The sequence below is a fragment of the Cricetulus griseus genome, chromosome 2 (genome assembly GCF_003668045.3).
Source record: "Cricetulus griseus strain 17A/GY chromosome 2, alternate assembly CriGri-PICRH-1.0, whole genome shotgun sequence".
NCBI lineage: Eukaryota > Metazoa > Chordata > Mammalia > Rodentia > Cricetidae > Cricetulus > Cricetulus griseus.
Window position 1 is genome coordinate 21351331 of NC_048595.1, and position 27660 is coordinate 21378990.

Sequence of the window (27660 nt, forward strand, 5' to 3'; positions counted from 1 at the left end):
TGCTGGGTGAGAAAGTCCTTTGGCAAGTCTCGCTTACCCACCACAGGAAAACATGACAGATGACACATCAGGAAATGCCACTTAGATTCAAGCACGATGAAATTTTGTCAAGCAAAAATAGTCTTTATTCAAATTTAATGGAAACAGGGGTCACTATACTTTGCAAGACGGGGAAAAATAAAATTAAAAAAAATTCTTTTCTTTTTAATATAAAACAATATAATCACAATACCAGAATATGGAGCTCTACAGTTTACTTCCTATGGGCTATGCAGGTATCAATTTCTCTTGACTGTGCTATTCACAACGTTGTTAAGTCCAGAAATAGGAAACAAAGTGGTGGGAACTGAAGACTTGCACTTTCACTACGTGGCATACATCAAAGGGCATCGATTCCAGGGCAAAACGGCTGAACTCACCACACCTACCTATGCCATCATTCCAGCCCGAGAAGCCGTCCGGGTGCCGAGCTCCCTTTAGCCGTGGCCAGGCCTGAGAGCCAAGGCGTTTGGATGTCCTACTGTGAGTAAAGGAAGGTTTGAGGAGCTGCTTTTCAGTGGAGCAGGAGGCCTGGCGCCAGGAGGCGGTACCGAGGAAGCACTGAGATTGAACAATTGGAGACACACCATTAGGGGAGTTCAATGTACAGCAGTGAGGGTGCTCTACTTCACTCTTGTGCTACGGCTACCAACATGTACAAAAGACTTCTCGGCAGTTCCAGCGTGGCATAGCCAGTTAGGACCTTGAGTGGGACCTGGATCTAGACCGGGAGGGAGACCTGGAAGCGGACCTGGATGGAGACTTGGACCGAGAGCGCGTTTTTGAAGCTGACTTTGACCTGGAGCGCGACTCTGCGGGGAGACTAGGTTTGGATTTGGAAGTGGATGGTGACCTGGCGCGGGGCTCTGGATGGGGGCCTGCACTCTCGCCCTCAGACCTGCCTTCCCTCTGGCCAGACTCTGCCTTGGTGTGTTCCCGCTCCTTTGAGACTGAGCGGGATGGCGACCGGGAGTGGTCGGTGTCGTCCTTCTTCTTCTTGCTGCTGCTGCCCTTGCTGTCACGCTTGCTGCTATGCTTGCGGCTGCGCTCGCTCTTGCTGCGGCTGCGGCTGCGGCTTTCCTCCCTGCTTCTCTTCCTGCCCTTCCGCTTGTCTTTGCTTTTGCTGCGGCTGCGGCTCCGGCTCCCCCCTTTGCTCCGACTGCGGCTCCGGCTCTTGAGAAGGTTCTTCTCCTGGCTGCGTCTCTTCTCCTGGCTGCGACTCCTGCTCACGCTCCTTCGCTTCTCCTCTGCTCTCCTCTCCTTGCTCCTGCTCCGACTTTTACTGTCACGGCGGCTGGGGCTGCGGCTCTTGGCTTTGCCAGCGCTGTCGTTGTTCTGGAGCTTGTCTTCAGCATGGTCTTTACTCTTGCTTCGGGTCTTGTCGGCGCTGCGGCTGCGACTGCGGCTCTTGTTGTCTTTGCTGGGACTCCGGCTTTTCTCCTTCTTGCTTCTGCTGCGGCTCTGGCTGCGGCTGCGGCTCTTACTGCGGGAGTGGGAACCGGACCTGGAAGATACAAGGCGCTGGGTGAGTAACCGGTGACCAGACCCTCTGCAAGTCGGGAAGTCAAGAGTGCACAGGGCCTGTGGGGCTCAATATAACACATGGAAGCAAGTCAGGTCAAGGGAAGCTGCAGGCCCACCTGGATCGGGATCGACTCTTTGAATGGCTGCTTTTGCTGCTTCCACTTCGACTTCTGCTCTTCCGGGAATGTCTGCTTCGAGAGCGAGACCTGTGGAGAGAAAAACTTTTTTGAGACAGGGTCTCACTAAGCTTGGCTGGCCTGGAACTTGCTAGGTAGACCAGACTGGCCTTGAACTCACAGAAATCCACCTGCCTTACCTCTTGAGGCCTGGGATTAAAGGCGTGTACCACCACACACAAGTTAGAAAATGTAAAATTATCAACAAGGGGCTGGAAAGCTGGCTCAGTGTTTAAGGGCACTTGTTCTTGAAGAGAACCAGCACCCAAATGGTGGCTCAAACTCCAGCTCCTGGGGATCCAACACCTCCCTCCTCTGACCTCAGCAGATATAAGACATGTACATGGTACACAGACATATATACACAAAGCAAAATACCTATACACATAAAACAGAACAAAAAACAAACAAAAAAAGACTGCTGTCTAGAGGGGCTGAAGAGATGGTTCAGCAGTTAAGACCAGTGGCTGCTTTTGCAGAGGACCCAGGTTTGATTCCCAGCACCCACATGGCAGCTCACAACAGTCTGTAACTTCAACCCCAGGGTCAATGATGCCTCTTCTGGCCTTGGCAGGTACCGCGTACACACCTAACACAGACATACAATAGGCAAAAACATCTACACACATAACGAATTTTAATTATGTATTAAAGAGGCTATCTAGAGTTAACCACATTTCTTCAATCAAAAACTAACTGCCCCACATAAGCTGGGCAGTGGTGCATGCTTGTAAGCCTGGTGCCAGAGGAGAGTCAGAGACGAGAGGTGGGAACGTCCCAGGTTAAAGAGATTCTACTAGCACTGCTAAATGCCCGAGTGGGACCCTGTCCAGGAAACACTCCAGCATAAAGACACCCATGAAGCAACCAGGTAAATATGAACATGGCTTCGCTATTTGGTAAAGACACAATTAATTATGTACTGTTTGTGTTCTTGGGGACATTTAGGAAAGTGCTGCAACTTACGATGTTTTTCAAACACAGAACCAGCATAATAGTATTAATAAATACAAAGGAAGGAAAGAAAAGGCAGAATACTGAAAACATATTCAAACTGGTCTTTCAACTATGAGGTTTGAACTCATTTTCAACTGAGGAAAGGTATGGGGAAGCAATAAAGTGCATTTGAATGGAAAGCAAACAGGGACAAAGGGCTCTGGTGACAGCTGACAGAACCAACCTAGCACTAAAATCATGATTGGTGTGGGACACCACCCAGATACCAAAAGAGCACCTCTGTTGTTAGACATTGCTCAGTACAGTTAACACTCACACAGATGCTACTTATGGTGTGACAGGAGTCAGGTACAGAGCACTAAAGCCCTAGCCATGAGTTCACAGGACCTCTAAATTGTGGGAAAATTCACTAGACAACCTCACTTCAACACAAATACATGAAAAGCCCTACCTCTCTACCTCACCTCAGGCCCCATGAAAGATCGCTCTGCTAGAGACAGTCCCATGTACCCATCACCTCTGGCTTTATAAATAAGCTCTGTCTCCATGAGGGTCCTCACCAACCCCTAGGTTAGCTGGGCTGGGTCCCAGTGGCCATCACTTGCTCCCCGCCTGTTCTCGTCAGTGAAGGCAGGGGTCAGGCCTGGCTGGTCATCTCTACTCTTGAGGAAGGATTAGCACAGGTACCATGACCATACGTGCTTCTAGCCCGGTCTATGACTCAGCTTTCAGAAAAGGTGAGAGGCCGCCGAGTCCTGCCTCAGAAAAAGGACTTTACCTCTGTTTGTATTTGTGATGTAAGAGCTCAAGAGTTTCACAAATAAATGTTCAGTTCAAAGTTCTTTCTGAGTTACTGAACTGCATGGAATCATGCTCTGAGATGAGAACCCAAAATGGAGAGCAGGAGTGGACTGTTGGTTAGTGAATTAGAGTGCTCACTCGCAATGTCAACAATACCTTGAGTGACTGCGGCTCCTGGAATAAGACCGGCGCCGTCTAGAACCTGGCTTGTCTTCAACTAATCTGATTTTTCTGCCGTTGACTTCAGTTCCATCCAATTTTTCCAAAGCTCTTTTCATATCAGAGTAAGATACAAATTCAATCACTCCTTCATTTTTTCGTCCCTTGTGAGCATCTGCATAAGTTACTTCTCCTGCCTGACGCATGTAATCCTAAAAAAAACAACAAAAATAAGTTAAAGTGCAGAAGGCTACTGAAGTTGTGGTGCAAGTAAGTGGCAGAACAATCCATGTTCTTTGTGGCCTCTGTCCTCACTGTCTCCCAGGAGTCAGTATGGTGTGGTCCACCAAAGAACAGAGCTGACCTGACGTGAATAAAACAAGTACAGTAAGTGACTGAGTGGAAAGACTCTGGATAGAATTTAAGATGCAGGGCTGAATTCCCAGTGTTAGCATGTAACACACTTGATAGATTATTTGTGGTCTGCATTCATTTTGTTGAGTTCTGTCCTGACCAAGTTCATTAACAATGAGCATGTCATTTTATGCTATTTCCTGACTTGCTATATCACAAGCATGTCTGTCAAGTGTCATAATATACACATAATATCTTCCCAGTCACCACCTCTGCATATTTCTGAAGGTTTCTCAATTGTCAAGAGTAGAGGTTATACTTAGATTTTGATCATTATTGATAATCCAAGAATGACTCTGCACAGAATTTATCTGAATTATTTACCGAAGTATCTGTTCTGGATAAAGGGCTGAGACCCATCAAAAATAGGACACGCTTAAGTGCATGTGGACATTAGTCATGGTTAGACCAAAATGGGATTGCCCTGACAAAATGAGGGGGAAGACAACTGGTAAAAAGCTGGGCCAGTGCTATTTTTTAATTTTTATGTGTTTGAGTGTTTGCCTGCATGTATGTCTGTGTACCACATGCATGCCTGGAGCTCTCAGAGGGAAGAAGAGGGTATTGCCCCCCACCCCACTAGTTACAAACTCAACTGAGTGCTGCCTGGCTGGCTGCTTAGTCACCACAGGGTGAAAATCCAGTCCCTCTGAAGAACAGCAAGTATTCTTAACTGCTGAGCTACCTCTTCAATCCCCAATGTCACTGTTTTTTTTTTTTTTCCAGCTAGCTATAATTCCAATTCAGTGATGGCTCCGAACAGCAGCTCCATAGTGTTTAATTGTGTTTTAAGTGCTTACTCCTAATTATAATCACATAGGCAGATATAACTGTACCTACCTTACAGATATGGACAGTAATTTTCAACAAAGTTGTTAACTGTTCAAGGTCAGTGAGGTATTCATCAGGGAACAAGGGCAGTAAGAATCCAGTATGTTTTTTTTTTTGGGGGGTGGTGGTGAGATAGGGTTTCTTTGTGTAGCTTTGGAGCCTATCCTGGAACTCACTTTGCAGACTTAAAGAGATCCACCTGCCTCTGCCTCCAGAGTCCTAGAATTAAAGGTATCCCGACAGGAATTGTTTTTTCATGAAGCAAAATTGGGGAGGATTAATAGAGACCCAGAAAGATATGCCTCATATTATGGCTGTGAGTAAACCCTCTGAAGAGTTATCTCTTAGCCAGGTGTGGTGGCTTATCCCTTTTTAATCACAGCACTTGGAGAGGCAGAGAGTTGGGGGCCAGCCTGGGTCTATAGAGTGAATTCCAGGACAGCCAGGCTACACAGAGAAACTGTGGAGTTGCCTCTGGAGCCAATTTTTTTCTTTTTCTTTTTTTGAAGACAGGGTTTCACTGTGTAGTTCTCTAGCTGTCCTGGAACTTGCTCTGTAGACCAGGCTGGCCTCCGACTCACAGAGATCCACCTGCCTCTGCCTCCTGAGTTCTGGGATTAAAGGTGTGAGCCACCACCATCAGACTTCCAAACTTTGTTTTTAATTTTTAAATTTAAATTAAAAACAATCATTTTACATATGAATCCCAGTCCCCTCTCCATCCTATCCCTCCTACTCCCAAATTCTTAATCCTACTCTACTATATGGGTGAAACTACCAATTCTCCATGCCAACAATATGCTAAACATTCCCAACTTATTTTATATAATGCGATATAAATTTATTGACTTAACCCAGCCCAGGTTACACAAAGAAACCCTGTCTTGAAACAAAAAAGATTTATTTTTACTTTATGCATATGGGTGTTTGGCCTGCAATGTATGTCTGTGCACCATGTGCATGCCTGTTGTCCAAGGAGGCCAAAAGTGGGCACTGGATTCCCTGGGAGAGTTACAGTCAGTTGTGAGCTACTCCACAGTACTTGGAATTGAACTTGGGTACCCTGGAAGAGTAGCCACTGCTCTTAACTGTTGAGCTACGGCTCCAGTCCCAAATTTTGGGTTTTAAAGAATAAGATCCTTTTGTTTAATGTTTTCATTTCCTTATTAATAGCTAGAACCCTTTAGACTTCTAAAATAAAAATTTGTTTTAATAACCTTGAGTAGAAATTAGGCCGGTGATTTTAGCTATTCAAGAGGGTTAAGACCAAGGCCTACATAAACTAAAGAGTTCAAGGCCAGTCTAGGCAACTTAGTGAGAGTTAACTTCAAATAATGCAAAGTGTTTAGGCACGGTGACACACAACTTTAATCTTAGTGTTCAGAAGGCAGAGGATCTCTAGATGAGTTCAAGACCAGGCTGGTCTATGTAGTAAGACTCTGTCCCAACACCCCACCCCACCCCCACAAAGGCAAAGAGGGCTGGGCACATAGCTCAGTGGTGTAACGCTCAGAATGTGCAAGCCTCAATTTCTAGTACAAAAAGAAATTTATGAGCTGGGTGGCAGAGGCAGGATGATCTCCGAGTTCAAGGATAGCCAGGGCTACACAAGGGAAACCCTGTCTCAAAAACCAAAAGATAATACGAATGTAAAGAATTCCTAACTACTCTTTTCCCAATTCCTTTTGGAGAAAAAAAAAAAAAAAAAAAAGGAAACAACACCCCTTATATTTATACTTTTTCTTCCCCACCTCAACTAAAAACCAACACTGTTCTCAAGAAGCGAACTCTGGCATCCTGGACAGCCACAGCAGCACGAGAACTAACATCTTCATTCTTGTGGTGCTGAGCTTCAGTCCAGAGCGTTAGGCGCCAGCCAGGTAAGTGCCTATCTGGTGGTGATATATTATTTACGATTTAGTAAAGAGTGCTTGACGTATCAGCATGCAAAGCCAGCCACTCTAGTTATAGAAGCTAGGCGGTGGTGGTACATACCTTTAATTCCAGGATTCAGGAGACAGGCAAATGGATCTCTGTTAGTTCAAGACCTCACTGAGCTACACGAAATTGATCCAGTCTAAAAGAGCTCACACAAGGTGCTGGAAAGATGGCTCAGGTTAAGAGCCCTAGCTGTTCTTCCACAGGTCCTGAGTTCAATTCCCAGCAACCACATGATGGCTCACAACCATCTGTAGTGGGATCTGATACCCTCTTCTGGCTTAAAGATGCACATTCAGATAGAGCACTTGTATGCCTAAGATCAACAAATAAATCTTAAAAAAAAAGAGCTCACACAAAAGGAGATCTCAGCACTTGGCATCACATGCCTTTAACCCCAGGATCTGAGAAGTATAAAAGGAAGAAGCAAAGGGTCTCATGAGAAATTTATTCTTCAGCCACACCGAGGACAGGACAGCTCTTTCAGCCTGAGGTAGAAGTAAGAGCTAGTGGCTTGGCTGCTTTGTTTTTCTGATCTTCATCTTGAAGTTTGAACCCCAGTATCAGTCTCTGGGTTTTTATTTTTTGTGTTACACCTATCACCACGCTACACCCCAACCCAACTCTGGGCCTTTTAGGTTTTTTATTTTATTAATTTTTTTTTAACGTGCATTGGTGTTTTGCCTACTTGTTTGAAGGAGTCAGACCCATGTAATAGGAGTTACAGACAGTTGTGAGCTGCCATGTGGGTGCTAGTAATTGAACCTGGCTCTTTGGGAAGAACAGCTAGTGTTCTTAATGGCTGATCCATCTCTCCAGTGCCTCTAACCCTGGGTCTTAATTGTTGACACCAAAAATCCTTTCAGATTAAATTTTTCTTTTCCTTTTTTTTGAACAAGGTCTACACTATGGAGTCCTGGCTGGCCTCTAACTTACAGAGCTCTGTTTGCCTCTGCCTCCCAAATGGCTGGGATTAAAGATGAAGGACACCTTGCCCAGCCCTTAAGTATTTCTTGAATGAGGGGACAATCCTCACCCCCTTTCTGAGATAAGGTTCACTTCTGGAACTCACTATGTAGACCTAGCTGGCCTCAAATTCATGATCTTCCTATCTTAACTGTTTATCCATGCACACCACCATACCTGACTAAGAAACAAATCTTACATAAGAACACAAGCTAGACACAATGGAAGCTGACAGTCTGCAATGTTCCAGCTCAGGTTTTCAGAAACATGGGTTGTTTTAGCTTTTTCTATGCAGCTCCACCCCATTATCTCCCTAGAACACTGTAATGGAAAATTCCATGCAATACAAATGATTCATTCTATCAGTTAGCCTCTTCATATGTAAAGTAGGAGTGGTGTTTTGATGCGTTTTGCACTCCTATAGAACCTTTATCTGGAGAACTGCCCCAAAATGCTCTGGTGGTTTCCAAGTATGTAACCTTTACACTGTGAATGCCTGGTTCTGCATAAGTTACTTGTTTCCTACTCTTACCCATGCTCAACCTTAGCTGAGAAAGTTAATGAAGCCCAAACCTTTAGGTCTTGCCAGCTGCACCGACTTGACAAATTCTCCACAATAAGTCTGTACTCTGTTCGAGTAGGAGGACCATATTTATCTCGACCACTTCTTCGATAACCATATCCACCTTTAGAAGATTCAAACAGACAGATTACTGTAGTGTAAAAAAGATGACACAGTACACACTCTTAAAATATGTAACTTAATGCCCTCTCTCCAAACAATAACATGCATATTTTAACATTAGCCTCACCTTCAATTCTAGAGTTTAAACGTGAAAATTTAGTAAGTTACAAGCACCACATACTCACCAATTAATATTTATACTTTAAATTGGCGTGTATAATTTAAGAAAACAATTTAGGAAAAGCAAATTATTAAATCAGTTACTATTATTATCCATGGTGATTAAATTTTTTTTGTGACTTTTTTTCCTACTATCATCTGTATCTAAGGGATCCTCACCTCCCAGGTCTAATATGACTGGGCATCACATGACTTCTTCCTATTTTTGGTCAGCCAAGGGCCAGTCATGGAAAGGTAACCAAGGTCAGCAATGGAACAGGAGGTCATCTTAGCCTCAAAGGATCTTTTTAATTAAAATTGAGGCCTTTGTTAAATATATGTCAAACAATTGCATTATAGAGGAAAACAAACACATCATTAAACATTATAAAGCACTAAAACAAATTTATGCCACCGAGTATTAAAATTTTTATTTACAATTCTGTATTTTAAAAGACAAATCTTATAAACAGCTTAAATATAAGTACTTTTAATAAAACATTACTTTAAAAAAAATTAGGGCTTATAACATAAAAGGGCATGTTACTGATACAAATATATCCTTCAAATGCTTACTGCGTCCAGAACCGTAACTGCCATCCCGACGTGGGCCTCGGGCATGCTCAACAATGACTCGCTCACCACAGAGGTCTTTGCCATTCAGTTCATAAACAGCATCATCTGCATCACGCAGATCATCAAACTCCACAAAACCATACCTAAAAGAGAGGAAACAAAACTTGGTTAAGCACCACTGGCAACCAGCTTCAATAACATGTCAGAAATCAACAGGGTTCATGCTTAGCACAGGCTGGGGGTTGCAAACTAAGGGCCAAGTTTCTCTTTTCTGTAGCCAAAACCAACTTGTTTTGTGCCAACAGGCAACTACAAGAGTCAGAAGGCTGCATAAAGTCTAGCAGGAAGCAGCAGCAAATACTTTCAAGGGCTGCTTGGTTTAAGAAATCAAAACTCTGAACTTCACAGGACTCAATCTGTGATATTTTTAACACCACACGAAAACTCACCCTCTTGAAGTTTTACAAGTGTGCCTTAGGTGCAGCTGAGTCTCTACTGATGCACTGTTTTATTACTGCTAAGTCATGTTCAAAGTAAAGCAGGTAAAAGTCACGGTATCTTAAGTCTCCTTTGTCAAACAAATTAGTCATAAGTGAATTAACTATTCTAGAAATTACTGGAGAAAAACATCTGGAGTTGTTTACTTCCCTGTGGGATTCCAAGTTCATTTCCATGGTGTCTGGAGATAGCTGGAGTGGTCTACATATGTACAAGCGTCTATATTGTATTACTAGGTACTTTCAAGCAAAGAGCTATGGTAGTTTATTACATGTAGGGGAACCACCCCCAAATCCTTTTAATGCCTGCTATAGACTAGTTTGTTAAGCAAAGTACAGAATCTGTAAAATACTTATAATCAAGGTTAAACTCCTTTGAATGAAAATTTAGTTTGGTCTATGAAAGGCCTGCTTTGTGAACACTGTATTTATCCAAAGCCATCCTCCAGGTCGGCCCAGTCACAAAGGAGTTACAAGCCAGTTCTTTAGACTCTTGCAAGCTGTGCACACAGTGCAAACGGTGTTCATCTTTACACACAGTGACACAGGTCACAAGACTTGCCAGGGACAACAAAAATCTGAGGATTTTCTTTGGGTGGAGGAGGAAGGGTTTTACTGTGGAACCCTGGCTGGCCCTGAACTTAGCCTCCCCCTGTGAGGGAATTACAGGTGTGTGCCACTGTGTCTACCTAGTCCAGTTTCTTGAGTTTGTGATGTACTGGTTAAAATGTCAAATGGAAATCCAAAATTGCTGAAATTCACCTTTACTAAAGAGTTCTTTCCAAACAAATCTCTCAAGGTGACAAGGTCCAGGTCAAGCTTTGGAGAGTTTTTTTTTTTTCTTCTAAATGTGTGCATCATGGCTCCTGTGTGGAGGTCAGAGGACAGTCTGTGGGACTTGGTTCTCTTCTTCCACCACATGGGCCCCAAGAATTGAAATCAGATAGTCCACCTTGGCAGAAAGTGCCTTACCCACTGAGTTATCTCGGTGACCCCCCTTTTGTTTCAGAGGGTTCTTTATGCTAAAAATGTCTAAGAGGTATTCAAACTTGAAGAAAAAAATCTCCACAAAAAAAAAAAAATAAGAGAGAAAGAGAGAAAAGAAACAAAATAAGACACACCTAGTTACTTAACAGGAAGTGTTTTTATAACACCTGCCTATGTAGCTCTGCAGAGTCTTTTAAACAGGCTTCCACGGGCTGTTTAGAGCAGATTAATAAGAATGGTCTTAAACAAGCATGCTGCTGCATTTGTCAAGGCAAATAAAATAAAGCCTTCCTAATCACTCAAAATTCAAAACTGCTTGCCTGTTACTAAAAAACCCCTAACGCACACTGTATTGCAGCTACCTTCCCTTTCCTAGGTAACCTAGGTAAACTGAGTCATTAACAGAGATAATTTGTTTGTTTTTTTGAGACAAGGTCTCACTACAGCCCTAGCTGGCCTTGAACTCAGAGATCCACCTGCCTCTGCCTCCAGTGCTGCGATTAAAGGCATGAGCCACCACACCTGGCAAGGTAAAGTTTTTCAAAAAGCAGATTAAAAAAACCAACAAACCCAACCACTGCTTTACTTTGGCTTGGTTTAGGATCTGTTTAGAGAGATCATAAAATACCAAAAAGAATAAAGTATGGTACTCTCTGTAACTGTGCAGACCAGTCCAGGACCTGCTCTGCTCTCCTCTGCTCATGGTATCACTGCCCTTAGCACACAGGTGAGAAGCAGACACCAAGCAGAAGGATGGGCAAGAACACTTGTCATAGGCAATGATGAGATGGCTTCCTCTGTCTAAGAGATACCCACTGGCTCAGTACCTGTCAATGATCATAAATGACTTAATGTGAGGTCACAACAGCACCGACTCCTAAAGACTAAACAAATAAATCACAGGAAAATCAAAAACCTTCCCCCAAACACTTAAGGTTTATAATTACAAATCACAGAATCACAAAATCAAGACCCTAAGCTCTGAAGGGCAAATGAGGCAGAAGTCCAGCTGCTGTGGGCTCGGTGAGGCTTCAGCTTAGACTCCAGTGTGATGCAGCTCTCAGCAGAGGTCACCCAATTCTATGGCTTACATGTAGAACTCATATGACCTTTCAGAGAAAATAGTGACAGCCTATTTAGGGGAGACACAGACACTAAACATAAATCATTGCTCAGACAGACCAGTCTCTACCAATTGAGGCTGAAGCAAGATGTAGGGACAATTTATGATGCCAGAGGAAAATGGCCCCTGTAATCTTTCCTAATATTTCTAAGAACTCCACAGGGGGTCATTTAGTAGCCTTTGGGGGGAGCTACTTATTCAAATAGTTGACTTAAGGTCCAATTTATTTCACAGGAAAACTTTGGTGACTCCTCTGTGAAAAGCTTAAAAATCTATTTGGAGCATTTCAATGGCAAAATCCAGATTAAAGATCAAATCAGATATCAGATTGCCACTTCTCTCTGCCACTGGCATGCTGGATGGAGCTGAAATCACAAAAATACCATAGAGAAAAAGCAGAAATGGTGGGGAATTCCGGTTCTGAGGATGGAACAAACACTAGCAGGTCAGTGTGTTTCTACCAAATCGCTCTCCACCCAGCTTTGCAGTGAACGGGCTCCAAATAGGCAGCAGCCTGGGTAAGTAATAAAATGTCACTTAGTATTCATTAAACAATGTGACATTATTTAATATTCATAGCACTCAAGAGCTAGGCACCAGTAACTCTGTTTCACAAATGAGAAACCGAGGCACAAAAGTTAAAGAACTCTCATGCAAAGAGACTCAAATACATTAGAGATGGCCAGCAAGCCCTAGCCTGGCTGTAGGCTGGTTCTGTAAGGAACTAACACCACAGCAAACTTATTTTAATTGTTTGTGCCTAATTGTCAAATCTATATACTATATTGTCTCAACATCAAGAGTTTAACAAGTGAGTGGATAATTTAAACTTTCAAAATTGGGCAGGTCTAGACCAAGAGGTCTACAGCACCAGAGGTCAGGGATAAATTTAACATTTTATTGTCTAAGATAGCTTTTAAAACTGTGGGTCCCAAACTGGGTTTAAACACCTTAGCAGTCAGTCCTTCAGCTGAATTTTCTTATCTTCAAAAAGCAAATCTTTCTAATATCAGATTCTCCAAAAACCAACCTGCACCCCTCTTCTTTTTTGTTTTTGTTTTTTTGAGACTTATGTAGCCCTGGCTATCCTGGAATTTGCTCTGTAGACCAGGCTATTCTGGAATTCAGACATCCACCTGCCTCTGCCTCGAGTGCTGGAATTAAAGGCGTGTATCACCACTGCATAGCTAATAAATGCATTTTTAAAATTAACTTGAACACCCACCCGCTTTTGTACTTTACAGCAAGTAACATGAAACTGACATAGTCTCAAAAATACAACAGAGCTCTTCTTTGGAATTTCCTATCCACGAAGAGAGAGATCTGAGGCATAAATGTGACTTTATCACAAGACAAAGTACCTGGTGGGACTTTTAAGCCTCACAAAACATGAAAACCCAAGTTGGACAGATTAAAGTCCTCTAACTATAACCCTGCCACTGCTGTATTAAAGGTACCGTTAAAGAGATTCTAGCATGAGACTGATGAGTGTGAGAGAATGGGGAGAAGAACTTAAGTGCAGGTCCTATCTAGCAGAGACTGGTTAAAAACCCACACCTCAACTTCCTCTAGGGTGGCAGGCAGCCTTTCATGCTCTCTCTTATGATATGTGTAAGCACTATCACACACAAACCACTTCAATGAAACCAAAAATCTTCCTTCAGTGTTTCTCTATTGCCTCTTCCCCAAGTGTTTTCCCGTGGTCTTGGCTTACCCTGACAAATACAATCAGAAGAATGAGGGAGGGGGAGCTGGTGTCACTCTCTCCTTCATGGAGCTTTAGGACTTTGAAACAAGTCCAGAGGGTACCTGCACAGCCTAAAGCAAAGCCATGTTTGTACCCATGGTAGCTCAGATTTTGGTCCATTCTCACCCTGTGCAATGCTCTAGTCTTCCTCATGCACAGCTGATGTACTGCTCAGGTTATTGGTCAAACTGAAAAGGTAAAACTGGAATGACATACTGGTTTCAATACAAGGTCTTTGACGATGTCCATTTTAGAAATGCTAATCACATTTCTTGCAAGAGTTATCACCCAAGTTCACACTGCTGCCAAACAGGCTTTCTCTGACTCCAGTGCTTGTAAATACCAAAGGTCCTGAACACCACCAGGTTTGCATTTTCCTTTATGTTCTAACGAAGAGGATGCCACTTATCTCACCCTCTTCAGAATAGTTTAGGGTTGTCTGTCTTCCAAACACCCTCACTCATCAGAGACTGGAGAATAGGCCTAGGGGAGAAATGATAAGCATGGCTGGTCTGGAGATGAGCTACTCAATGACTAATTGAGCAGGTGTGACTAGGGGTGCTGCTGGGGAGTGGATACAAGGAGCAGGGAAAGCAAGCCTCCATGCGACTGCGGACACCCACCAACACTGCTTACCGAGGAGCATGCCTCGGATGGTCTCTCAATAAGAAAAATGTGCCCCTTTCCACAGTGGATCTCTGCTCACCTTTGTCCTAAAACTGTGCCACATGCTTTTCTTTGTATGTGGACATGACAGTCCTCAGCCAACCATCAGCAGGATGTGAGTTTTGCTTTCCCAATGTGGTGAGCCATTCCCACATTCACTCATTTTCCTGGTAAGAACCGAACCTCTCCATGGCTGGTCAGGATTAGGGATGTTGCTGTAGCCAAGGAAAAATTTTCATCTGTTGAAGTTAACCCACAGGGTGGCTTGAACCCTCAATCTAGAGCCAGTAGCACTGTATTTTGAGGGCAGAGCCCTTAATCTGCCCTGAAAGAAATGGTATTCAGTGAACAGGAATCAAACAGCCTTTTTTTTTTTTTTTTTTTTTCCAAAGCACTCAGTTGATCCTAGGCTTCAGTCAACTTGGGTCTTAAGAGGTGAAGTGGGCACACTGACAGGACAGTAAAGAGTGATTCTCAATAGCTGCATGAAGTGCATAGCAACCTGTAGAACAAAGACAGTTCTACAGCCAACTCTAGTGCTCAGGTGAGGCCAACTTGGAGAAGCATGTGAATGAGAACAGTGTAACTGCCCTGATTCCACAGGTCTGCAGCGTTCCAGGGCACCAGCAGCCAGGCCCTCACAGCACATTAACCAGTGTCACATTTATTGCTTAGCATCAGTGGTCATGGGTGTGAGCTGACTTCCGCAGTGACTGAGGGAGTTTACAACCCATAGTGGCAAGCTGCTGCTTCAGGAGCAGCTTCCTGAGACCCTTTCCTATTCTGAGACAGGTAGGAGGATGCTCTTGGCTTTCTGCCCTCCCTTTCTTTAGTCTCAGAGGAGGGAGAGCCATCAAGGCCACCCGGAGAAGGTGGAAGACTTACCCGTGCTCACTCAGTGGCAGAGCTGGGGTGCGACTTCAGGGCTCACCATTACCCAGCCTGGGGCTCTTTCACGTCGGCAAACTGGCAGTTCCCGCACACCAAGAGCTCTCTGATTAGAGATAGTGTGGATTCCTGGTCTGCAAACGGTTGGCCACAGCTCAGTCTGCACTTGATCTTTCCCCACCTTCAAAGAAGAAAACCTACCTCATGATTTCTCTCTTCAGAGCCCCTGATTACCTGATTCACTCCCAACAACCTTGCAATCACCTCCGACTACTCTCCTCTGGTTGTTCACTCTGTCTACTAACAAGTTTGCTAGTTTTCTCATTGTGCTGGGTCCTTGGGATTGCTTCTGTCTGATCACAATTCCAGACTACAGCTATTTTCACTCAGGCAACTTGTCACTTATGTTGTAGCGGGGAAAGCCAGAAGCAAAATTACTCTGTTGCTTAGAAATCTATGCCTCCTAATATCTTTACGTGCTTCTGAACACTTTGACTACACAAGCTGAATCCTTCCAGCCTTCTTGCTTATGGCTGAGAAGCACCTCCTTCAGGAAGCCTGAGAACCTTGTGTGCCTGAAGCTCATCTGGCCATTTCTCTAGCGCTTCCATCAGTTTTGTGTCTGACAAGGCAATGCTTCTCTTTTCAAGCCTTGTTCCTTTGTTTGTGCTTATCTTGTCACTTAATTATGAAGGCTTTGACATAATAGGGCTAGCACCTACTGGGTATTTAGCACAGTGCTTGGCTCATAGTAAAGAAATATTATCTGTAATATTTCATATGTTACTTATAATAAATAAATATGAAGAGTAAATTATTATTTTCACTCATGAGGAGATAACTAAGGCACGGAGAAGCCAGGCGGCTTGTTGTTCATGGTCAGTCAGGGAGCATTCAAGTAGTGGAGCTAGAGGTGAACCCAGGCCCAGGACTCTTGAACCCCAGCTTTAAGCCACAGAACCCAAAGCCTTTGAAAGGCTTCTCTTGTTCCCCACAGTCCCAAAGAGAATCTTTTCTATTTAATAAGCACTGATGCTCGACTTAACCATAATCTAACCTCAGATAAGCCAGGTGGTAGCAGTTTTTTGATACAGCAGGGTGAAGTCTCCAGAGAAAAAGGACATTGGTCTTGGGGTAGGGTGAAGCACTCTAAGCTGGGGCATGAGACAACCAGGTTACTTTCACTCTTGTCTTTTGGTTCCCATTAGCCAGTGTCAGCCATCTGGTCCTTCCGAAAACATGTGTGGGTTCAGAACATAACAGACTAGAAGAATAGAGGAAAAATAAGATTATTCTGTGCAATCTCCATTCTGGAGGTCCCGCATCAACCCCTGTAGTCTGTCTTTGCTTCTAAGGATGAGCAAAAATTAGATAAGGATAAAGATATTTGGACCTAGTTGTGGTGATGTGACTAATCACCAAAGATATTAATTACTTAAGGATACATTTAATTAGTTTTGCAAAGGAATGGTGATTGGGACCAAAATATTTGTATTTATGCATGAATATTAGGAGAAAAAAATGGGCCAGAAGTCACATATTAGGTTTACAGACTTCCAAATACAAAAACTTCAGTAGCAATGGATGATACAATATCTAAGACCTGATTTAATTTTAATGCCAAGCTACTCCACCCCACTAGTACTCACTCTTCAAATTCCTTTGTAATATTAACCAACTCCTATTTTTCTACGTCTTGCTATGTGTCAAGCATTACAGGAAGTGCTCATTGCTTTACTCAGTCTTCCCAACTCTGAGGTCTAATGCCATCTCCTAGACAGAGAATTAAGACTTGGAGCTGCTGTTGGGTCTCTGGCTAAGGCTACTCAAAATTCTGAGATTCTTCAAACTCTGATCCTAACCTAAAGCCTACATTCTGTCAGGTTCTGCCACCTCCCAGACCAACAGAAAGCAGTCCTTAACAAGAGAATCTGGAAAACCAGGGGTTCCAGGAGCACAGGCATGAGAAGACAAATGTCCACATGTTGGCCACAGCCACGAGCACAGTAAAGGCAGAGATGCAAATTCTGTAACCGGAGCGTGTGAACACTATTGAGTTGTACATGATTTTTACTAAGCCACTAGTGGAAGCAAAAGTAACTATAAAAATTTCAACAGTTTGAGGGCTCTGATTTCATCAATGAATTAATCCGATGAGCTCATAATCTGATGGAATTATCAGGAAGCAGTGAAAACTTTTGTGGGTTTGGCCTAGTTGGAGGACATAGATCATGGATGTGTATTTGGGGGACATAGAGTCCCTTTCTTGTTTCTCTGCTTTTTGGTCATCACAAGGTGAGCGAGCAGTCTCTACCACCACAGATTCCAACTGACAAGACATTCTTCTTAACAAAGGTCCACAGCCAGGGAACCAGCTGAGCATGGACAGAAACCTCTAGAATGGCGAATTAAAACATGTCTTTCTTCTTTTAAGTTCATTTGCTTGGGTATGCAGTTACAACAATAAAAATGACTAACATGGAGTCAATCATTTGATGAAAAAAAAATTCAACGACAAAAAATAGCTAAATTCAAGTCTCCAGGTTTGTTCTGTTTTTTAGCTGGAGACTAAACCCAAGGATTTAGGCTTGCTAGGCAAGTATTCCACCACTGAGTTAACCCAAGCCCCTGGTCTTAAGCCACAGTGCACCCACCAAACCATCTCTAAAGGAATAGTCACATACTGAAGCGAGAAAAATAAAAAAATAAAACGAGTAAGTAGATTTTTAAAGTATTACTTTGTAATTGTTCTGACAAGTCTATCTGCCAAGTTGCTTCCAACACCCTAAACTGTTTAAAAAATAAACGAAGCAGGCTGGTGGTTTGGCTCTGTGGACAAGGCCCTGGGATTGTGTAGCCCTGGCACTCTCTCTGTAGGTCAGGCTGTCCTCGAATGCAGGATTAAAGGCTAACTAACACCACCACCTCCTCCAACCTTGAAACACTGTTAAAGAGCTAAGTGTGCAAAGCCGCTTCACTGAGCCCTTACCATATTCTTAGCTTAGGAAATGGGATGTCTAGAAAGCAACACATTAGTAAATAATTTGTGGATCAAACTATAGCAACCATAACCTCCCTGACATTACTAAATACTAAAAAAAGCTGCTTTCCTTAAAGGAGTATGAGGCAGCTAGGGCCCAAAATTACACCCATGTCTCCTTTTCACTTTTCTGACATTTAAAAAGGCTCACACTAAAGTTCATGAAGTGCAAACCACAAACTAAAGACAAGTTTATTGATCTCATTATTTCCAGTTCAGAACACATCTCGGGACACAAAATAACATGTACCACTATGTTCATTATGCCCACTCACCAAAACAAGAACACACTCACCAAACCACCCTACCCAAATCCACACTAAAGCCACACGCAGCCGGTTCATCCTCTAAACAATACAAGGAGCCGGTTGTCAGGTGTTAAGCTCTCAAAGCTTACACCTCTGGGACTGTCTAGGCTGTTTACAGGTCCCTCTTAACTGCCCCTGGGTAACTAGCTACCTCTTCTTTTTCAATTCAATTTTGTTAAAGATGCCAATGCAATTTCTTGGAAATACATTTTCCCCAAACTGGCCATTTCATTATTTTAACAAAAATTTCAAGTTCTTTTAGATCTACTGCCTCACTGCACCACACAATGCCTGTAGAGTCTTGACCACTGGCCAGGCTGCTTTCAAAGCTCCCCCTAGTCTCCCTCTTCTCTCTAGTTCTTGGATGTTTCTTCTGGTATTAGCTATCACACCTGGCGTTAGTTAGCACCTCTAGCCTGGGACTTCACTTCAGCCCATCAAAGTTGTCTTAAAAAAGAGCACAATATGGCCCTTTGCTCTAAGATCAGGGTATTCTAAGATCAGAGGCTGCAGGGTCAGCAAAACACTAAAATATGTGCTGATAATGACACACATCCTCCCCCAGGTGGCCATGACAGAGAAGCCTGAGGAGGATTAACCTAGCACTCCCCATCCATTTGCTACCTAAGGCCAACACCAAAAGTACAGTCTGTTTCACTTTAGGTTCATTGGTTTATTTGAAGCCTCTAAAGGCCTACAGGACCAAGAGGCCTCCCTCAGGAAGGAAAGGAGCAGCAGAAGAGAAAGAAGCCTGACTGTCACCACAATGCTATTGCTGGCCTGTGAATAAAAATGATCTGCAGTTTCTAAAGCTTTCAAAAATTCATTCTGTAATCTTGGCCTGTCAGGCACATACCTCAGTTTCCATATTAGCACAAAGTAGGGGTACCATTTGTTTATAAAGTGCTCTGATAGAGTCAGTTGAAATAGAAACTACACAGTTGAATCCTGGGAAACTACAAGGTGGAAGGAGAACTGACTCCTAAAAGTTTTCCTGTGATCTCCACACATGTGCTGTGGTGGGCCCCATGAGAGAGAGAGAGAGAGAGATAGAGAGAGAGAGAGAGAGAGAGAGAGAGAGAGAATATATACAGATGTTTTTTACTGAGCTCAGCGTTAGTTCACACATCTGTAAATACCATTCCTGATATTCTCTGAGACATGTAGAGCACTTTTTTCCTGTTTAAGTTACCTGGGATAATCTCCAATCTCCAAGAACCCAAATCACAATTATTACCCAGCCTGCACTCTGTGCTCTAAGAAGAGATACCTCACACAGCCCTCTCATTTGTGTAGTCATCTCAACGAGAAAATGAGGAACAAAATACTAAATGAAGAATGGGACTTTAAAATGTCTTGATAAAATAATTACATGTAATGTTATTCACAACACAGACCAGGAATTTGGCACCCCAGAAAAGAGAACTGGAGTCAGGGTAATTTATGTTAGAAATATTTAGATATAATTTAAAGTATAGTCTTGTTTCTTGATACTGATTTCTCAGAAAAGTCTAAATTTCTCATGTTTTAGGAAGAGAAGTAACATAATAGATTGGTTGCATCTGTAATAGTTAGGTGACTACCAAAACAATGACAGAACATTGCTTCATCTGGGGGTCTTGTCCTTTCCTTTTTTTTAAAGGACAAAGTCTCACATGGTCTGGGCTGTCCTGAAGCTCCCTATGTAGTCAGAGACACTACTGTATTCCTGATACTGCTGCTTTTACCTCCCAAGTGCTGGGATTACAAGCACATGCCACCAAACCTGGCTGGATTTGTAGTTTTCTGAGACTGGATTTATTATTTTTTTTCCTTTCCTTTTCTTTCTTTCTGAGACAAGGACTCATTAAATTGACCAGACTGGCCTTCACCTGAATAGCTAGGACTATCTATCAGTAGACTCCACCACATCTAGCTACAAGCAGTAAAGAAAGATGTTAAACAGTACCATGGTTCAATGCCAGTGAGGTGGCCATGATGTGTGCATTCTTAGCTTCTGCGGGCGTTCTTTTAACTGGTATGGTTCTTTTTGTTTTTGAGACAGGGTTTTTACTATGTGGTCCTGGCTGGCCTGAAATTCACAGATTTGCTTGTCTCTGCCTGCTGGGATTAAAGTGTGCACCACCATGCATTAAGACCTTTGTGTGCTCATTTCTGCTGGCACTAATGAATTTTGCTCCATGAAATGTGTCTTAAGACAAAATGCAAAAAAAGGTTTTCATACACGATATCCAACACAGGGTTATTTATAACAACTAGAATTGGGGAACAACCTAGGGAAATAGCTTAGCCAAAGCACAACTCAGCTAGACAAGGAATTTTAGGCAGCCAACATTGAAGACTTCAATATAACAAGAAAATTACACAAGACAAAGAAAAAGTGGCACATAACAAATGGAGATGTACTTCAGTTGGAGTGTTTGCTTAGCATGCGTGAAGCTCTGGGTTTGATCCTGGCATTAAATGGATAAGGTGGCCCGTATCCAGAATCCCAACACTTGGGTGGAAGAGGGCAGGAATATCAGAAGGTCAGGGTCATCCTTGGCTACTATAGTGAGTTTAAGACTAGCTTTGGCCACAAGAGACAAGATCTAGCTGCAATATGTAGTTCAGATTGGCCTTGAACAAACAATCATTTTGCTTCAGCCCCCTAAATGTTAGGATTATCATAATATATCATCAGAAAGCCTCAAAAGACCTCTCATTATCTCCTTTCTGTTTTGTTTTTCGAGACAGGGTTTTTCTTCATAGCAGCTCTGGCTGTCTGGGAACTCAATTTGTAGACCAGATTAGTCTCAAACTCAGAGATCCACCTGCCTCTGCCTCCTGAGTGCTTGGATTAAAGGAGTGCACCACTACTGCCTGCTTTCCTTTCTGGTTTTTACATCGTCTGAATTACTTACAAGCCACACACAATCTCCAAGTCAAAAGTTGCTTTGTTGAAAAATAAAAATAAAAACCACAGTACTTAAAACACTAACCTAGCACTCCCCATCCATTTGCCAAACCATATAATATAGTTTAGTTGAAAATTCAGAAAACAAAGAGTTCTTAAACAAGGGTAGTAAAAATATTTGCAGCTGGAGAGATGGCTCATTGGTTACTACCACTCTGGCTGTTTGCCCAGAGTACCTAGTTTCAGTTCCCAGCACCCACACCATGGCTCAAAACTGTAACACCATTTCCAGGAGATGTGATAGCTTATTCTGGCACCAGACACCCATGGTGTACAGACATATATGTAGGGAAAACACAGACATAAAATTAACCAAAACAAAACTTATTAGTTTGGAAATCAAGGGCTACCAGAAAACATAAAAATGCCCATATATTTTATGCTCCAAATCCTAAAAATACGCAAAAAGTTTTACATAAATAATAATTTCCAGTGCCACATAAGCATAAAATAGTGCAACAAAAATCCAAATGTCTTCTAATCTAGCTTTAAATTCGGATTGCAGAGGTTGGTGGTATCAGTGGGACTTGCAGAGGGACTTGTCTACCATGCATGGAGGCTGGGGTTGGTTCCCTAGAACAATGCAACACACCACAGAAGGCAGTTGTTGGAGTTAGAGAATATTCACACAGACAGACAGACCAGGCTTTTAGGCAAACAGGCAATTATGTGTCACACGACACCAAGTTTGTTGAAAAAAAAAAAAAGGGAGGGGGGGACAAGAAATACATGTATGCATGCATGTATGTGTAGCTGGGCATGGTAGCAGATCTCTTTGAGTTTGAGGCCAGCCAGGTCTACACGGCGAGACCCTGTCTCAAAAGACAAACAAAAACCAAAAATCCAACTCCCCCACACAAATGAAAGAAAGAAATGTATTTGTAAAAGATGTCACAAAAGCAGGCAGGATCATCTCTGGATGACCTTTTGTCCTCCTTCCTCTATGTAAGAAAAAAGTTAAACTTGTAAAACTGTATTTTGAAAGAAAAGTAACATATGATTAATTCTTAACCATACTCAAATGCTTGAGAGAGACAGTTCAAGCAGCACACTCCCTTTAAGACTGGAGGATGATGTGGTACTGGGCTCTGTTAAGGAAAAGTGTAGTCTGTGTAATCACTAAACAGGGATGCATTTACCTGCTATTTGGCAGTGGCTCAACTCATCAGAAACCCATAACCTGTAATATTAGCTTCATTAGTCCTCTTTCATTCTCCCTCTAAAGAGCAAGCTCCTAAGAAGGCGTTAATCGATGGAGAAATTGCATGCATAGGTTTTGGGGGTAGCAAGGGATCCTCTCAGTAATAAGGCTCAGTGGTGCTTGATTAGGATGGGGAAACACAACAGGGACCTAACTCACTGCTCGAGTTTTAAAACAAACACACCCAAGCTTCATACCACTCTTATATTTTAAACAAAGGTAAAGACAAAACCTACCTAGTAATACTGGAAATGAAAACAAATAAAATAAACAAACAACCGCCTTCCCCGACCAATTTAAAGTTTTCTATTGAAACTCTAGCCACCTACTCTTTCACTGTCACATCAAATACAGACTCTGACATTTACAGCTCACTTTCTCTTGAGGGCTTTAACTTAAGACTTTAGCCAGATAAAGAAAGAAAACCTCAATAATTTGGGAACTTATTCTTCTAGCTCCTAAGCAGGTAAATCAAATCACCTAAGGATATAATAAATTTCATTCAAAAAATTAAAAGATTTGTGACTAAAACTACAAGGCATTTGTGGCAAGAAAGATTTCTGTACATAAAAAAAGGGCCCACACATTACAATGAAGTGATTTGTTAATAAAAAAGGAAATCTACATGTAATTACAGTCTACATGTAATCAAAGCCAACAAAAGTCACCATAAAGCTGAAGGGATAGGAAAAGGCACTAGTATTTTTTGTCTTCTTGAGAAACCCCCAGAATTCTATCTGACCCACACTTGCCCACAATGGCACCAGGTGGACTACGAGGCAGGCAGAATGGTCAATATGACCCCAGGGAGATTTGCATCACACCTGTAGTCCCTGGAAGAACCACTTGTTTCCAAGTTCTCTAAAAAGAGGCAGGCTGCCTGGCATAAGTGACAAGCAAAGAAACACTAAGTGCCTGTACATGTGCCTCTTTCCAAGGGGCCACAAATCCTTTCCTGTACATTAAATCTCTATTCTGCAAGTATAAAGTATGTTATCCCTTACCTAATTAATTCTCAACTTTACCCTCAACCCACGTGCCAACACCTACAAGATATCCCACCTTAACGAATGTGAACTCTCTTCCAATTCTTTAAAGCCCTTTAATTCAAAATCTGTTCAGACACTCCCCTGTAAGAAAGTCCACCATCACCCCAGGCTGAAAACTAGGAGCTTACACCCACAGCTACATTTCCCTTCTGTGCTACCACTTCCTTCAGCCTCCCCTGTGTCTCTACCACCTTGTCCTTCTCAAGTCATTTTCTTCTGTAGTCATTTCTGAATGATGCTAGGTCATACTGTATGGAATATTAAGATGTCTGCCACACCTGTCTTTAAATCTTAAGAAATACTTCCCATTCCTTAATTAATACATCTATAACAATGAATTTCATGCACATTACCCGTCCATCATTTGGCAATATAAGAAGTCCTGAGAGCGTCTGTCCTCTTAGCACTCCCCTCAATTGTTCCATGCTTCTTTCAGAGCCTTTGAATTCTATTCATGACTTAAAATTTAGTGCAAAACTCTTTTTCAAAAATCTTTTTACTTTTTATTTTATTTACCTTTTATATTTATTCTTTTAAACTTATTTTCATGTGTATGGATGGTCTACTGTGCACCACACGCCTGCCTAGTGCTCAAGGAGGCCAGAAGGTGTCAAATTCCCATGGGCTGTGCTCTGTGAGTGCTGAGAATTGAACCCAGGTGATCTGGGAAAACAGCCAGCACCCCTAACCATGGAACCATCACTCCAGCCCCCCTAGTGTAAAACTCCTAATTGTAGTTTCAGGTTTGGTCTTAAATTTCTAGAACCTTCATGAGGTTTGATCCAAGCTGGAACATACACTACAACTGTCATTCCTGGACCACCTCTTCACCAATTAAAATATAATGTTTCTAGACACTTCTCTTTCTTTAAGCCCTAGTAAATCCAGACTTCAAAGCTCATTTTAAGAAAAATCTATTCTGGACTGGAGAGATGGCTCAGTATTCAGAGCACTGGTTGCTCTTCTAGAGGATCTGGGGTTAATTCCCAGCACCCACATGGCAGCTCACAACTGTTTGTAACTCCAGTTCCAGGAGATCTGACACCCTCCCACAAATCTGCAGGCAAAACATCAATGCACATAAAATAAACAGTCAAAAAATTCAATTTTAGCAAACTAGTCCACATTATACTTGTCTGAGTTTTAGCTGAGAAACAGCATTTCTTGATTCTCAAAATGCATGTCAATCCTAACAGTTTAGTCAGGAATAGAACAGTTCTTTTTACCTTCTTCAATTCAGGTAGCACAAGTGGGCATCCTGTTGGTGGGCTAGTAATAAATACATTTGACTGACTCATCAGTTTTGCCCTACTACCTTTTCAACTCTCATCCACACCCTGAGAAAACAGACCTCACGGAGTAACACACTGTTAGCAAACACTTGAGAGCTGAGATGCTTCCTAATGACTTCAGCGCAGTGCATGGCACATGCACTCTGCCTCATCTTCCTCTTCCATGTGAGTGAGAAAAGAGGTTCAGAGAGACCAAGTCACTTGCTCAAAGAAACTTAAACTGTTGACCCAGGATTCGACTCTCACTTATCTGGCTTCCAAAACACATGTTTCCCCACAAAAGTTATTCTGTCAACTTGCTTGGGCTATAGGGGGGAAAATAGGGGAGTGTGTGTTAATCTCTCACATGTAAGGTAGGTACCACAAAAAAGCAACCCTCTCACATTGTCTAATACTTTCTGTAAAAACTGTAAGTTCACTGAACAAAATGAGAAACTGTCTAAACCCTTCATGCGAATCCATTACTCTAAACATTTCATCAAAGTCTTGTTTTCAGCAAAGAGATTCTTCTAAGTGTCAATTCAAAATCCAGACAGTCTGAGAACGTGTTGGCTCATGTGCAACTCATACTAAGGTATTTCTTCTCAAATGTCAGTTACTACTGGTCTCATTGGACCAACAGCAAAGTCTTAAAAACAAAACAAAGACAACAAAACCAAGGGCTCGCCTTTAATCCTAGCACTCGGCAGGCAGAGGCAGGCGGATCTCTGTGTGTTCGAGGCCAGCCTGGTCTACGGAGCTACTTCCATGACAGCCAGGGCCACAAAGAGAAACCTTGTCTTGAAAAGCCAAAAACAACCAACCAAACAAAACCAAGGGCTCCTCTAACACCAAAGGTTTAGTGCCTCCAAGGCCGTTCCGCTGCTTAACGCCTTTCAAGCCCTACCTAGTCTTTCTCAGCTCCCAAGCAAAATATGCTCGTATCTTCTCCGTTCCCCCTTGAACCTGGTAGCCTCTGCCAGCCCTGTTTCGCCCAAGCAGATTAGGAATACAAACCCCTCAGACCATACGGGGGCAAGTGGGCAATTTCGAGATGTGTATCCACCTGCACCAAGAGTCGGCGCAGACCTAGCCAGGGTGGCCACTGCCCACTCAACAAACCCTACAAGTTATGTTCTGGTAAGTTGGGAGAACCGAAACCACAGCGTGGAAACTCTGTACGGGCTCCCGCAAGGCAATGAGGTAGGACTTTAATTTACTCTAGTAAAAGAGGAGGCAAGGCTTTCAGCGCGGCAAGACGATACTTCCGAAACTGTCACTACACTACTCAAACTACCGTCTCCCGCCCAAAAAAAGTGCCGCACACAGAAAAGCCAGAGCTCCGGTCCCCGGAAACACGCGCCGGGAACCCTCAGGCTCGCCAGGCTGGGGACCAGGGAGAAGGGAGCCGGAAACCTCGTCTGCTCCCAGCAGCCCCAGAGCGGGAAAGGCCCGCCTCTCCCCGGAGACGAACCAGGCCTCGGTCCCGTGGCCCAGCGAGGGACACCCAGGCCTCCCCGCGCCCGGCGCCCGGAGCCCCAGCCCAGCCCGGGCCGTCGTCCCCATTATCCCGCCACCACCCCCGCCCGCGCAGGCGCAGTGGGAGCCGGGCCTACCCGCGCCCCCGAGGCGCCGCCGCCATGGCGGAGCACAGGAGGCCGGCGGCGGCGGCTCAGTGCCCAGAGAGCGCCGCGCTCGCTCGCTCGCGTCTCCGCGGCCTCCTCGCCACCGCCGCGGCCCTGTCAGCCCCCCGGCCGGCCCCTCCGCCGCCCTCCTCACCCGTTCTTCAGATCCACCTCCAGGATCTTCCCGTAGCCCTTAAAGAAGCGCTCCACATCGCGCTCCCGGGCCTGGTAGCTCAGGCGGCCGATGTACACGCGCGGCATCCCGGCGGCGGCGGCGGCTGGCCCCGGCCCCCCTCAGGCGGCGGCCGGCGAAGGGAAAGCGCGCGGCGGCGGCGCGGCGGTAACGGCGGGCGGCGGGGACGGACGCAGCCGAAGCCCGGCGACGTACGCGAGCACGCAGCTCGAGAGCGCGCGCCCCCGCGCGCCCCCTCCCCCTCCGGGCGGAGAGGAACGGGACGGAGCGCGCGCCCGCTTCCCGCCCGGCCACGGCTGGGGGAAGGGCCTGCCTTGGAGGCGCGCCGGCGCGGGGCGGGGCCAGGCCGGGTGAGCGACAGCTGCGGCGCGTCTTCTCGCGAGCTCGGTCGGCGCGGCGTCGGCACTTCCCCCGGAAGTGTTTGCGCGGGTGCGCGCCGAGCCGGCGTTCCAGCCATTGTCCTTTTTTTCTCCGGGGTGTTTCTGCTTCGGAGCGGTCTGCGGCTCAGCGTTCCGGAGGGAAGTTTGTGCATCCGTGACCCTGAGCCCATTTCCTCTCCTCTCGGGTCTCTGAGCCTCCTTTATCTCCCGTGTAGGGCTGTCTTGCCAGTTACGATTCTGGGTAGGTAAAAGTGCTCACACAAACGATTCCGTGTTATTTAGTGGTGCTCTGGCCCGAACTCAGAGCCACACGGTTACACCCCAGATTTCTTTTTATTTCTTTTTTTTTGTGTGTGTGGGGTACAGGCTCTGCTCACTGTAGACCAGGCTGGTCTCGAACTCACTGAGATCTGTCTGCCTCTGCCGAGTGCTGGGATTAAAGGTGTGCACCACCTTTATACCTTAATACCTTGCAGTTAGATTAGGCATGACAGGAAAACGTTC

The 27660-nt window shown here is 44.1% G+C and overlaps 1 protein-coding gene across 1 annotated transcript; it reads right to left on the reverse strand.

The window, feature by feature from the left end:
- Positions 1 to 92: 92 nt before the first annotated feature.
- On the reverse strand, positions 93 to 26985 carry Srsf4 (serine and arginine rich splicing factor 4). The gene is made up of 6 exons (XM_027399470.2): positions 26738 to 26985; positions 9226 to 9368; positions 8379 to 8491; positions 3654 to 3868; positions 1680 to 1769; positions 93 to 1543 (listed from the first exon to the last, which is right to left on the reverse strand). Exons 1-6 carry the CDS (start codon positions 26842 to 26844, stop codon positions 736 to 738), a joined length of 1476 nt encoding a protein of 491 aa, XP_027255271.1. The 5' UTR covers positions 26845 to 26985; the 3' UTR covers positions 93 to 735.
- Between the last annotated feature and the right edge of the window lie 675 nt (positions 26986 to 27660).